A 13,980-nucleotide genomic window follows, 5' to 3' on the forward strand; every position below is an offset into this window, starting at 1 on the left:
GGAGAAAAAAAGACAAATTGAATTTGGCACAGGATACATTAGGGGAAATTAAAAGAATTAGGAATGAAATAAATAGTTTGGCTTCGCAAGAAATCAGGAGAAACTTAATGTTTCTGAAACAGAGACATTATCAAAGTGGATCGAAATCTATGAAAATACTGGCGTGGAAAATGGAAAAAGAGATAGCAGGAAATACAATTCATAGAATTAGGGACCCAAGAACGAAAATGATAAAAAAAATAAGCTAAGTGAAATTCAAGAAGCTTTTGAAGTGTTTTACAAAGATCTATATTCCAAAGTTCCAGGGGAAGCATAATCCAAATTGACACCGTCTTGAATTCTCTAGAGTTGCCCTCTTTAAGTGAAAGCAAAATAGAACGATAACTGCTGACATAACTGAAGTTGAATTAAAAGCTGCAATTAGCAGTCTTAAATTAAGCAAGTCACCAGGATCAGATGGGTATACGGCAGAGTGATACAAAGAATTTAAAACTGAGTTAATTCCTGTTTTACTCCCCACACTGAACTGTGCTCTAAAAAAGGCACAAATGCCACCCAGTTGGAGGGAAGTGATAAACTCAGCTATACCGAAAGACGGCAAGGATAAAACGGAATGCGGGTCATTTAGATCAATATTCTTTCTTAATGTAGATTATAGATTATTTACCTCCATCATGGCCAAAGGAATAGAGGAGTTTCTACCCATACTGATACGTAAAGTTCAGACAGGTTTTATACAACAACGCCAGAAACAGGACAATATACGAAGGACACTTCACATTATGGATCATATACACAAAAAAAAAATCGAAGCAATAGTGATAAACATGGACGCTGAAAAGGAGTTTGATTCGGTTAAGTGGAATTTTCTTTACAGAGTTTTACATAGATTTGGTTTCCAAGACACAATTATTAATACTATACAGACACTATATGGCAATCCTACTGCTCGGATTAAAATCAATAGATATTTATCAAATAGTCTTACTCTAGAAAGGGTCACGAGACACGGTTGTGCGTGGTCACCGCTACTCATCGCGTTATATCTGGAACCATTAGCTCAATACATCAGACAAAATGAAGATATCGGGGAATTACTATTAAAGGGGCAGAGCATAAATTACCTTGTTATGCAGATGACATTTTGATCTATCTAGGGCAATCGGCTTACTCCTTACCTAAATTGATGCAATCCTTTGAACATTATGGTCAATTAACAGGATACAAGATCAACATAGATAAAACCCAATTATTTTCATATTACTATAGCCCACCAAGATAAATTGAAATTCGATACCCCTGGGCATGGCACATTGTCTTCAAATATCTGGGCATCATAATACCAAAACATTTGGCAAAATTATCAGAATGTAATTATCAGCCTTTATATAAACAAAATTGAGGAAGATGTGGCAAGTTGGAACCTGATTCCTTTTTCAGTCTCAGTTCAAGGATTGAGTCTATTAAAATGAATATGCTGCTCAGTATGCTATATCTCTTTCAGACCCTACCAATAGAGATTAATCAAAATCAATTCAATGAATGGAACAAGATGCTATCAAGGTATATTTGACAGGGTAAAAGGCCTAGAGTTCGTCTCAAAACTTTGCAATTAGAAAAGGAAAAGGGGGGATGGGGTCTACCTTCTCTTAGAGATTATTATTTTGCAGCACAGTTGAGAGCTGTGGTATGTTGGTTTAACCCATCATATGAAGCTCAATGGAAAAGCATTGAGGAGCGGGTACTTCACATCCCCATACAAGCAATTTTGGCTGATAATAACCTGCAAATGTACATAAATATGATAACCCATGGGTGAAATTGACTCTTAAAATATGCAAAACTACTATAAAAGAATATCATCTAGAGGGAAATATTGCAATTCTTAAATGGTGGGCATAGGACTAGGATTTTACACCAAATAAATTGGATGCTAGATTTATGGACTGGACAGCTGAAGGAATAACAGTTCTTTGCAACATAATGAAAGAAAGAACACCGTTAAGTTTTGAAATGCTTAAAGAGAAACACATTAGAAAAACAAGATTTTTATCGGTATTTACAGATGCGACAATATGTTAATAGGACGCTTAAAAATGTAACCAAGGCAAGTACATGCTTGATAGAGCTCTTTAGGAAAGCATATAATTCAGATAATGGTAGTAGAATCATTTCAAGCATTGTATACGGGGTTGTCAAATCTTAAAACACATTCGACTTCATACATTAAAACAAAATGGGAGAAGGAAGGAGGGATATCTATATCTGAGGAAGAATGGACAACAATATGGAGGTATCAATGGAAGTGTACTAGTTCACAGAAATGGGGGGAGTTTGGATGGAAAGATTTAAGATATTTTACTACACCATCTCAGAAATCCCGTTATGATAGTAACCTCCCTGTTTGCTGAAGAAATTGTGGAAATCAAAATGCAAATCATTATCATATATTTTTGGCACTGCCCTGTTATCAAAAATTATTGGAGGGAGATACAGAATTCCCTACAAGACATCTTTAGATATGAAATACCCTTAGAGAGTAAGACCATATGTTTTGGATATATACCTCAAGAATGGTTGAAAAGAGATGAATATACTGTTGGTGGCTGGTAAAAAGACTCTTACTAGGAAATGGTTATCACAAGAGAGCCCAACCTTAAATAAATGGATGGAAATTACAATGGACATTTACAAAATGGAGGAGATAACATCATCTGTTAATCATAAGCTGGAACAATTTGATTAATACTGGGAAAAATGGTTTAACTACATAATGCCTTATAGGCCTGATTTTATTCTCACAAATCAATTAATCTGTTGTAAAAAAAAAGATCACTCCGTACTTGTACATAGTTTTTTTTTTTCCTTTTGCTTGTTTTTTTTTCTTTCCACTCTTTTCTATAAGTGTAAACCTCAGATAAATACTTTGTGGAGATTTGTGATATATATGATTATATGATATTTATGTACAATCTCTGAAATACATCTTATGGAAATTTTTGTTTGATGATGAACTTCAATAAAAAAATAAATTACAAAAAAAGAAATGTTTATATAGACACAATGAAGATAGAATAAATGGAGGACTACGACAAGAGGTGTGGTCAGGTTGAATATAGAATAGGTTAAATCTAGATACAACATCGTCAGCTGAAGGACTTGTACTGTGCTCCACTGATCTATATTCTATATTTTCCCGCGAACGAGAGGAAGTAGAAAAGCAAAAGATGGAGTTATTATGATTTCTATGAACATCAGCCTTTGGCTGAGCCTAATTGATTATTTCACTTTCTCCAATGAATTCAACACGGCTGGATTCATGTCTCTATTTCCAAACACAGCGCGTGGCATAGCTAATTGTCTTTGTTTGAATCAAATTAAATTCAATTGCAATTTATTCCCTACTGAGGGTCGTTTCTTTAATCAGGGGAAGTAACATTCCTTGGCTGAGCATGAGCTCCGTTATAAAACTGCGCAGTCGTTTGTCAGCAATAGTCAGAAGGAAAGCAAATATGTGCTGTGTGGTGATTTGGGGGTTATTGTTACCTATTACATTGTCCACTGGCAGCCTGATATGCAAACGCAGAGATATGTTTGATTTGCATAGTTTATCAAAGGACGGAGACATCGACATCGGCGGAATTTTTGGTCTGCATGCCCGTATAGAGAAATCGGAACTTTCATTTGAAAGGAGACCGAGAGCTGTGAAATGCGAAAGGTCAGTTTAATGAGCCAAATTAAAAGTTTATCGTTTACTCTGTAACATTAAACTGATTTAATTGTGTCTGTTTTCTGGCCCTCATGAAAAGGCTTGGATCTGAAATCTTAACCCAGAGTTTCTTTTCACAGATGTTGCCTTCCCTGTCGAATTTTGTCAGCTTTTTCTGGTTTTGTTATTGAGCTTGTAAGTTGAAACTGGGAACGTAAATTTAGTACAAGAGAATGAATTTCAGTTTCGGTGTGTTTGTCCTTTGCTCGCCCTGGGACATATCTTTAAAATTCAATCACTTAACTGCATAAAACTGAGCGTGAACCGGTTATCAGGGACAAATTTCGAGATGTAATGTTCTCCCATGGATCCCATCAAAACGTATTTTCTTTACATTATCAGATCATGCTGGAGGAATTCAGGAGGCCAGGCAGCATCTACCGAGATAAATTAGCAGTCGATTGCTCCGAAAGAAAGTCGACATCCATTTCCACCCCTTAGATGGTATCTGACATGCTGAGATTCTCCTACATTTTGTGTGTGTTACCGTGGATTTTCAGCATATGAAGAATCTCTTGTGTTCATGATTTCTGACGTTGTTTGCGCTTATTTTGACAGTGAAGAGAATAAATCAAAAGGGTTAATCTGAAATCTATTTTTTTCTAATTGTTCCACAACAGTGGCAAATGTGTTAAAGCATGTGCAATTATATATCTGCTTACTGGTTTATACTCACTAAAAAATATCAGACATGATCAGTGATAATAACATAATAGCTCGCATTGCAAGGCAAATTATACTGCAGTTCATCTTTTGGTCCAGACGTGTACATTATTTGGACATTGTAGTAAAGTGGATAAATTGCCTTTGTGCACCGAAAACACATAACAGCTATCGAAAAATGCCTGAAATTGAAACAAAAATATAAAGTGCTGCAGAGTGCTAACTTGAAACTAACTAATATAATGGTTTCCCTGAAATGTTAACTCTTTCGGTTTCAGCAAATAATTTTTCGTCGAGGGTCAAGGGATCATTTAAGTATCATTATCGAATCCTACCCCACACATTTGCTTCCAAAAATTTTATAAATTATAAAACTGCCGAGCATGTTCATTTGAAAAAAGTATATTTCAGAGAAATAACCTGTGGGCATTAGGACTGCGAGTAATATAATCTGTCCACACTTCTTTCTGCCTCGGTAAACTATCTTTCATAATCAAAAACAGACAAACACACTGGAAATTTTCTCTTTCCCTTCCTTCCCATCGCCTGGAGGGTAAAAATGCAATCTCCACCAAAATAGGTGGCAGCTTCGATCCGCCTGTTATAAGACTTCAGCTGTGCCCCAGTTAAATAAGATGAACTCTTGACCTGAATCCTGCCTCTTTATCACTTTGTGCCTTGCTGTCAGCCTATTCTGCACTTTCTCTTGAACAAACACTTTATTCAACATTCGGATGTAGAGTTAACTTGTTTTACTGTAGTAATGAAATATATTATAATAGTGGTTTGCAAAACAAGGTTTATCTCATACTAGGATATACACGACAAAAATAAATCAATTTACCAATTTACTATTACACCAAACATCTCCTTCTTGCAGATTTGAATTCCCCATGTTCCGCTTTATGCAGGCCATGATATTTGCGATTGAAGAGATAAACAGAAGTCCTGTTCTCCTTCCCAATCTTACACTGGGTTACAGGATTTATGATTCTTGCAGTCTTCCTCGCTTCTCAGTGAAAGCGGCTTTCGAACTGATGAACGGAGAGATCTCAAGTTCCACGCAGTACTCCTGTCCCTCGCGCTCACTCGTTCCAGCCATCGTGGCAGAATCGGGATCTTCACAGTCGCTAGCACTGGCGGCGTCACTAGGTCCTTTCAAAGTCCCCATGGTAAGATCACCCTTTTTTTCTCAGGCTTTATTTTTTAAAGGCTGTTTCGTTGTAAGTTCTCATTTATCCACAGGTGTAAAACTGTGGCCGTGAAATCAATACGTGGAACATTTGTTTGTCTTTTTCCTGCTTGTATTGAATATACTGTAAGTCAATCCAGCTTCTAATTGATCTATACAGAGAAGTAGTGCCGACTTGATCGACGTTACACTAATGAGATGGAATTCAAAGCAATCCACACGGGCAGGAAGTACAAGCTACACACAGGGAGCTCGAACCTAGGGCAGAGGCCGCAATACCAAGCGGTGCATCAGTCGAGATGTTGAGGAACTTTAACGGTCAGGGGGCGTTAGTGGAAGAGAATGGACGCTCGATATTTCGGTTTCATTGAACGTTCGAACCTTGTGTTGGAGAAAAGACAGTTGGTTCCAGTACAAACGATAGGTTTGACTCAAAACTTCAACCGTCGATTTCCTTGCGTGCATGTTTCCTACCTCGCTGAGTTGCTCCGGCATTTTATTTGTTGCTCCAGATACCAATGCCACAGTCTCGTGTCTGCCTTAATCAATATGCTACAGTGCCTCTCATTTTGGGACAGCATGGTAGCGTAGCCGCTAGAGTAATGCTTTTTATAGTGCCAACGCCCTCGATTGGGTTCATTTCCCATTGTTTTCTGTAAGGAGTTTGCATAGTCCCCCCGTGACCGTGTGGGTTCCATCCAAGTGCTCCGGTTTCTTAAGTACAGCACAGAGACAGGCCGCTCAACCTATTTAGTCCATATTGAAACCATTTAATCTGCCTACTCCCAATAGCCAGCACAAGAACAATAGCTCTCCGTATCCCTTCAAATCATGTACCAATCTAAGCTTCTCTTAAACATTGAACTGGATGTACCACGTGTTGACAGCTGTATTAACACATTCGCGACATTCTGAGTGAGTACGTTTCCCCTCGTGTTCCTCTTAAACTTTTCAGCTTACGCCCTTCAGTCATGACATCTGGTTGCAGTCCCACCCAATCTGAGTGGAAAACATCTGCTTACATTACCCGGTATACTCTGCATAATTTTGTATACGTCCATCAAATCTCTTCCCAGTAGTCTGTGTTCTCAAGCATACAGTCTTAACCTATTCAATCCTTCCATATACCTCAGACGGGACAACATCCATGTAAATTTTCTCTGAATTCTTTCAACCTTATTTACATCATTCCTGTAGGTATGTGACCAAACCTGCACACAATACTCCAAATTTGCATTACCAGCATCTTTTACAACTTCAACCTAGCATCTCATCGTTTATATTCAATATATTGACTTATAAAGGCCAATGTGCCAAACGTTTTCTTTACGACCCTATCTACCTGTGACGCCACTTTCAACAAATTATATACTTATATCCCGAAATCCTTTTGTTCTACCACACTCCTCAGCACCCTACGGCTCAGAGTGTAAGACCTACCCTGGTTGGTGATACTGAAGTGCAAACCCTCGTACTCGTTTGCATCAGATTCCATCTGTCATTTTCCAGACAATTTTTCCAACTGACGCAGTTCCCTCTGCAAGCCATGAGAGCTTCCCTCACTCTCCACTAATCCCCAATCTTAGTACCATCCGCAAACACGCTGATCCACTTAACTAATATATTATCCAGATCGCTGACAAATAGCAAAGGACCCAGTGCTGATCCCTGCGGCACACTATGAATCACAGGCCTCCAGTCCGAGAGGCAGTTCTCTACTATCACTCTCTAGCTTCTGCCACAAAGCCGTTCTCTAATACAATGTACTACGTCATTCTGAATTCCGACCGACCGAACTTTCTCGACCAACCTCCCACGTGGGACCTTGTCAAATGCCTTAATAAATTCCATGTAGACAACATCCATGGCCTTGCCTTCATCCCCCTTTCTGGTAACTTCCTCAAAGCGAGATGTGCCTCAGACATCTGTTCTCGGACCAGTACTCTTAGTGATTTTTTATAAATGACCTGGATGAAGAAGTGGAGGGATGGATTAGTAAGTTTGCTGATGACACAACGATTGGAGGTATTGTGGATAGCGTTGCGGGCTGTCAGAGGTTATAGAAGACGATTGATAGGATGCAAAACTGGACTGAGAAGTTGCAGATGGAGTTCAACCCAGATAGGTGTGACGTAGTTCATTTTGGTAGGTCAAATATGATGGCAGTATATAGTATGGAGGATCAGAGGGATCTTGGAATCAGAGTCGATAAGACGCACAAAGCGCCTGCGCAGGTTGACTCTATGGTTAAGAAGACATACTGTGCATTGGCCTTCATCAATCGTGGGATTATGTTTAAGAGCCGAGAGGTAATGTTGCAGCTATATATGACCCTGGTCAGGCCCCACTTTGAGTACTGTGCTCAGTTCTGGTCGCCTCACTACAGGAAGGATGTGGAAACCATAGAAAAGGTGCAGAGGAGATTTACAAGGATGTTGCCTGGATTGGGGAGCAGGCCTTATGAAAAACCATTGAGTAACTTGGCCTTTTCTCCTTTGAGCGACAGAGGATGAGATGTGACCTGATAGAAGTGTATAAGATGATGAGAGGCATTGATCGTGTGGATAGTTAGTGGCTTTTTCCCAGGACTGAAATGGTTGCCACAGGAGGACGCAGGTTTAAGGTGCTGAGGAGTAGGCGCAGAGGAGATTTGAGGGGTATGTATTTGACGCAGAGTGGTGAGTGCATGGAATGGGCTGCCACAAATGGTGGTGGATGCGGTTCTTTTAATAGACTTTTAGATAGGTATATGGAACTTAGAGAAGTAGAGGGCTATGGGTAATTCTAATAATTTCTAAGGTAGGGACATGTTCGGCACAACTTTGTGGGCCGAGAGGCCTGTATTGTGCTGTAGGTTTTCTGTGTTTCTATGTTTCTAAAACATGCCATAGGATTGGTTAACAATGACCTACCATGCAATAAACTATTGTATGCTGTCTATCTTTAGCGAATCTATCTCTATGCAAATAGTTATATATCCGGTCCCTTAGCATACCTTCCAAAAACTTCCCCAAAACTGATGTCAAACTCACCGGCCTATAATTTCCTGGTTTCTGTTTTGAGCTTGTTGGGTTTTTTTTTCAAAGTTGGCTATCCTCCAATCTTCTGGTAACTCTCCTGCCACTAAGGATGTTTCAATTATCTGTGCTCGGGCAACGGTATTTTCTGCAATTGACTCCCGTCAGTTCCCGAGGAAACACGTAGCCAGGCCATGGGCATTTATCCAACCTGCTTTGCCTCAGAGTAGCAAATACTTAATTGGTTACTTTGCTACAACTGGAAGGGCATGTTACCGGGCTCTAACTCTAAATAAATAAAAATAAATAATACATGCTTGGTTTGGGTCGTGATATGGGACGTATGTCGCAGAGCAACCAGTTAAGACATCCAAAAGAAACATTAATTCCTCAAATGGAAAGTGAAATTTATCGCCATCCGCTCAACTACATTGAAGCACAATTGAAGCAGTGAAAACTTTACTGCCAGCAACGTCACAGGTAGATATCATCTGATAATTAGTGTTCGCAAGAAAAATATGAATTACAAATAAATGGCATACCGTTTATATTTTATATAATTAATATATATTATGATATAGATAGATAGATAGATAGATAGATAGATAGATAGATAGATAGATAGATAGATAGATAGATAGATAGATAGATAGATACTTTATTCATCCCCATGGGGAAATTCAACATTTTTTCCAATGTCCCATACACTTGTTTTAGCAAAACTAATTACATAAATTACTCAGTAAAAATATGATATGCATCTAAATCACTCTCTCAAAAAGCATTAATAATAGCTTTTAAAAAGTTCTTAAGTAGTTTACTTAGATACATTAAATACAATCAACCCCGGCACTTTCACATATCTTACTCCTGGCGGTTGAATTGTAAAGCCTAATGGCATTGGGGAGTATTGACCTCTTCATCCTGTCTGAGGAGCATTGCATCGATAGCAACCTGTCGTTGAAACTGCTTCTCTGTCTCTGGATGGTGCTATGTAGGGGATGTTCAGGGTTTTCCATAATTGACCGTAGCCTACTCAGCGCCCTTCGCTCAGCTACCGATGTTATACTCTCCAGTACTTTGCCCACGACAAATTATGTGATATATTTATTTGCGGTGACTGTGCCAGGCAACAGGCTATCAGGATGAGGATCAAACTGTTTAAATGACAGGGATAAGTTCTATGGATTCTGCCTTTACTCAGTTTGGTGCAGAAATTAACTTAGAAACCAGAATACCATTGATGTGCAAATCCGAATTTATAAATAGAACCTTCTGCCAGCTCTCTGTAATCGTACAGAACATGCCAGCTGCAGTACTGTACATCTAGATATTGGTCTTTGCCTGGGCACTTTCAACCGTGACTGAACTAATTTCTCTGTTCTTTTTCTGATTTTACTGTGGTTGCTGACTAGGTCAGTTATTTCGCCACGTGTGCCTGCCTCAGCAACCGTCGAAAATTCCCCTCATTTTTTCGAACAATCCCAAGCGACTATTTTCAAACCAACGCCTTGGCGCAACTTGTCAAGCGGTTTGGATGGACTTGGATTGGAACGGTGAGAAGCGACAACGATTACGGAAACTTTGGGATGCAGGCCTTCACTGAGACAGTTCAGCAGCTTGGGATTTGCATTGCCTTCTCCGAGTCCTTCCACAGGACGTATTCGAGAGAAAGGTTACTTCGTGTTATCCATGTTATTCGGACAGCCTCCACAAAAGTTGTAGTAGCCTTTCTCGCTCAAGGGGACATGCCTATTTTATTGAAAGAAATTGTTCGACAAAATATTTCTGGCATCCAGTGGGTGGGCAGTGAGGCCTGGATCGCCACTTCGTTTCTGCCTCCAAAGGAAAACAAAATATTCCTTACTGGGGCCATCGGGGTCGCCATACCTAACGTCAATATTCCGGGATTCAAAGACTTCCTAACGGATCTTCATCCATCTGCCTATCCCGGCAATCTTCTGGTTGAAGAATTTTGGGAAAAGACCTTCGGGTGCAGCCTGAAAAGAATAGATAACAACACAGTGAGTGCAACGGCCACCCCTCAGCCTCGTGAATGTTCAGGAACGGAAAGCTTGAAGACTGTGTCTAACACCTATACAGAAACATCTCAACTGAGAGTGACCAACAAAGTTTATGAGGCTACTTACGCTATAGCACATGCACTTCACAATATGTTTTCGTGTAAAAACGGCGAAGGTCCATTTGTCAATCAGTCCTGCGCAAGTGTTTCAGATTTTCAGCCGTGGCAGGTACGTAGAACTGAGTAAGTAATTCGAACACAGTTTAATTAAGATTTGTTTGTTTATGTCTACCGATGGATGACCGACAGATGCCGCCTGGTCTGCTCCATTCCTCCAGCGTTCTTTGTTTGTCGCTTGGGTTTCTAGCATCTGCAGATTTTCTCTTATTGGTGATCGATGTCATGTTCCATCACTTGTGTCTTCCTCTGGCAGGTTTTGCATTACATGCAATCGGTAAATTTCACAACTAAGGTCGGGGAAAGGGTCAGTTTCGACGAGAACGGAGATTCGGTGGCAACGTACGATATTGTGAACTGGCAAGTGAATAGCGAGGGGAATGCCGCGGTTTTGATAGTTGGACATTATGACGGATCCGCTCCTTCAGAAGAACAGATCATAATAAAAGAAGAATCTATTATTTGGGCTGGTGGTCGCAGAGAGGTAATGCCTGTCAAAGTGATCCTGGTTTTAATAAAATTATATTGTAGTTTAAGAGCTGGCAGAGCACAAAATTTATTTTTGTAACAAAGCAACAAGAGTGAAATTCATGACGTAATTGAATAGCAGAACCTCAGACGCTCTTCTGTTTACGAACGCCTAGTTAGGACAAGCTCTACTTCATAACGGATTATTAAATTCAAAAGCCCACCTTACCCACAAAGCTCAATTCCTATGAAGGTAATAACTAGTTATCTCTGATCCTGACTTTCTGTCTGCATTTCTCTGTCATCTTCTTTCCGTCCCCTCTCTCTCTTCCTCTTTATCTCTGACCGTCTGTGTCTTTGTCTCTTTAGTCGTCTATCTCAATTTCTCGCTCTATCCGACTTTCTCTCCATTGATCTATATCACCATTTAGTAATAATTCTTTAATAGCAGATGTGATTTTGGTGGTATTCATTGCAATAATGTGGAAGTCCGTTAAGCATGTCCAGGGATTTTGTGTGCATTTTAACGTATGGACAGGATTGACTTACAGTCGAATGTAAAAAACCGGAGCCGTTCGGTACCCGGGACAGTGTGTGTAGAGTCAATTAATGTGAGTGTCCGATAAGCGGGGATTGCCGTATATATGTTCCTGAAGGTAAGCGAACATTGGCAGAAAACAAAGATAATGGTAACTGCAGGAAGCCCTGAGGTTCTGGCAGGGATGCTCTTAGTTGCCTACGAAACTGAAAAAAAAATGAGATGTTGTATTGATATGTCACGATAAAAGAACTTGTATGTTCTCCAGATGCAAAATTGAAAACACCACTACCAAAGAACTAAACTTCAGAGGCGTTGATTCATACCGCACAGAACCAGGGTCTTCAGTACAACTCACCAAAACTCACAAACATGCCCAGCTATGGTTGTCACATTTATCCCTCAAAACCTATCCGGCCCTTCTATTTGTCCACGTGTATAAACATTGTAATTACAGTTGCCTGAACCCGTTTCCTATCGAACCTTGGTCCAATATACCAACTATCTCCAGCGAGAGGAAGTTGTCTCTTAAGTCGCTCATATCTGCTAGACACTGCACCTGAACTCCAGTAGATTTGAAATCCCTGCGATTGATATTTCTTTGAAAGAAAAAAAAACATTAACACGTTACTTTTTTTTTGCCACGAGGTCCCCATGGCTGTTTGTTCCGACAGCTGTTCCACTGGAACAAGAAAAGCAGCTCGCAAAGGACAGCCTATTTGTTGCTTTGATTGTATTCCTTGCGAGCAAGGTGCGATCAGTAACACAACAGGTAGGGACAAATAATATCTTCATTGTTTAAGTGTTAGCAAGTGGCTCCAATCCGCTAATTAAATCAACTTGCATTTCCTCTTTCAAGATTCAATTAAGTGCAAGATGTGCCCGTCCGATTTCTGGCCCAATGACCAGCAAGACCAGTGTTTACAGAAGCAGACTGACTTTCTCTCATTTTCCGAGGTCATGGGAATCGTTCTCACCACCCTGGCGATGAGCGGAATTTGCATCTCTGCCACGATAGGTGTCATTTTCTTGCTTCACAAAGACACTCCGATCGTGAAGGCTAACAATTCGGAGCTCAGTTTCCTTCTTCTCCTCGCACTGAGCCTTTGCTTTCTCTGTTCAATCGCATTCATTGGAGAACCGACAGCATGGTCCTGCATGCTACGCCACACCATGTTTGGCGTTACTTTCGTTCTCTGCATCTCCTGTGTTTTGGGCAAGACGATTGTTGTGGTGATGGCATTTCAGGCAAAACTACCCAGTAATAACGTGGCCAAGTGGTTTGGTCCTCTACAACAACGCCTGACTGTGTTTCTTCTTACTCTGCTACAATGTTTAATATGTAGCATCTGGCTAATCAAATCCCCACCTCTCCCTGTCAAAAACATGTCCTATTTCAACAAAGTGATCCTTCTGGAATGTGATGTGGGGTCCGAAGTCGCATTTTACTGCGTCCTGGGTTATATTGGCTGCCTGTCAATGGTTTGTTTTGTCGTTGCATTTATGGCACGAAATTTGCCGGACAATTTCAACGAGGCGAAATACATCACATTTAGCATGTTAATTTTCTGCGCTGTTTGGATATCTTTCATTCCAGCTTATGTCAGTTCTCCCGGGAAATTCACTGTGGCCGTGGAAGTGTTTGCCATTTTGGCTTCCAGCTTTGGTTTACTTTTCTGCATCTTTGCGCCTAAATGTTACATCATATTGTTAAAGCCGGAGAGAAATACTAAGAAACATTTGATGGGGAAAGTGCCTTCATGAAAGCATGAAGCATTTATTGATGTGGCCACCGAGATACATTCAAAAGCTGATCTCGGATGCGAGCATAGAGATGAAAGCAGAGAGGTATAATAAGGTAAAACAGTAATAATGGAGAATAAAGTTGCACAGCAACTGCAGTGTAGTTAATCAATAACGTGCAACATCAGAAGGATGTGGATGAGGGCAGTGGGAGGTATATTTTTGATAAAACAAACCCGATATAATATCTTGTCTATTTCGTAATTTTGTTCCCCTTCACTAAAGCAAGTGCCATCGCAGTTTCTAATTGTCAATTACTGAAGATGCATATTGATTGAATTAATGGTGTTGCTGAACAATAAATATATATTAATTTGTCCAGAATTTAAA

At 40.0% G+C, this 13,980-nt stretch overlaps 1 protein-coding gene across 1 annotated transcript; it reads left to right on the plus strand.

The window, feature by feature from the left end:
* Positions 1-5,325: 5,325 nt before the first annotated feature.
* On the plus strand, positions 5,326-13,611 carry LOC140724511 (extracellular calcium-sensing receptor-like). Its single transcript, XM_073038956.1, has 5 exons — positions 5,326-5,604; positions 10,057-10,893; positions 11,098-11,325; positions 12,496-12,619; positions 12,707-13,611. Exons 1-5 carry the CDS (start codon positions 5,326-5,328, stop codon positions 13,609-13,611), a joined length of 2,373 nt encoding a protein of 790 aa, XP_072895057.1.
* Positions 13,612-13,980: the final 369 nt, after the last annotated feature.

This window comes from Hemitrygon akajei, chromosome 3 (assembly GCF_048418815.1).
Source record: "Hemitrygon akajei chromosome 3, sHemAka1.3, whole genome shotgun sequence".
Taxonomy (NCBI): Eukaryota; Metazoa; Chordata; class Chondrichthyes; order Myliobatiformes; family Dasyatidae; genus Hemitrygon; species Hemitrygon akajei.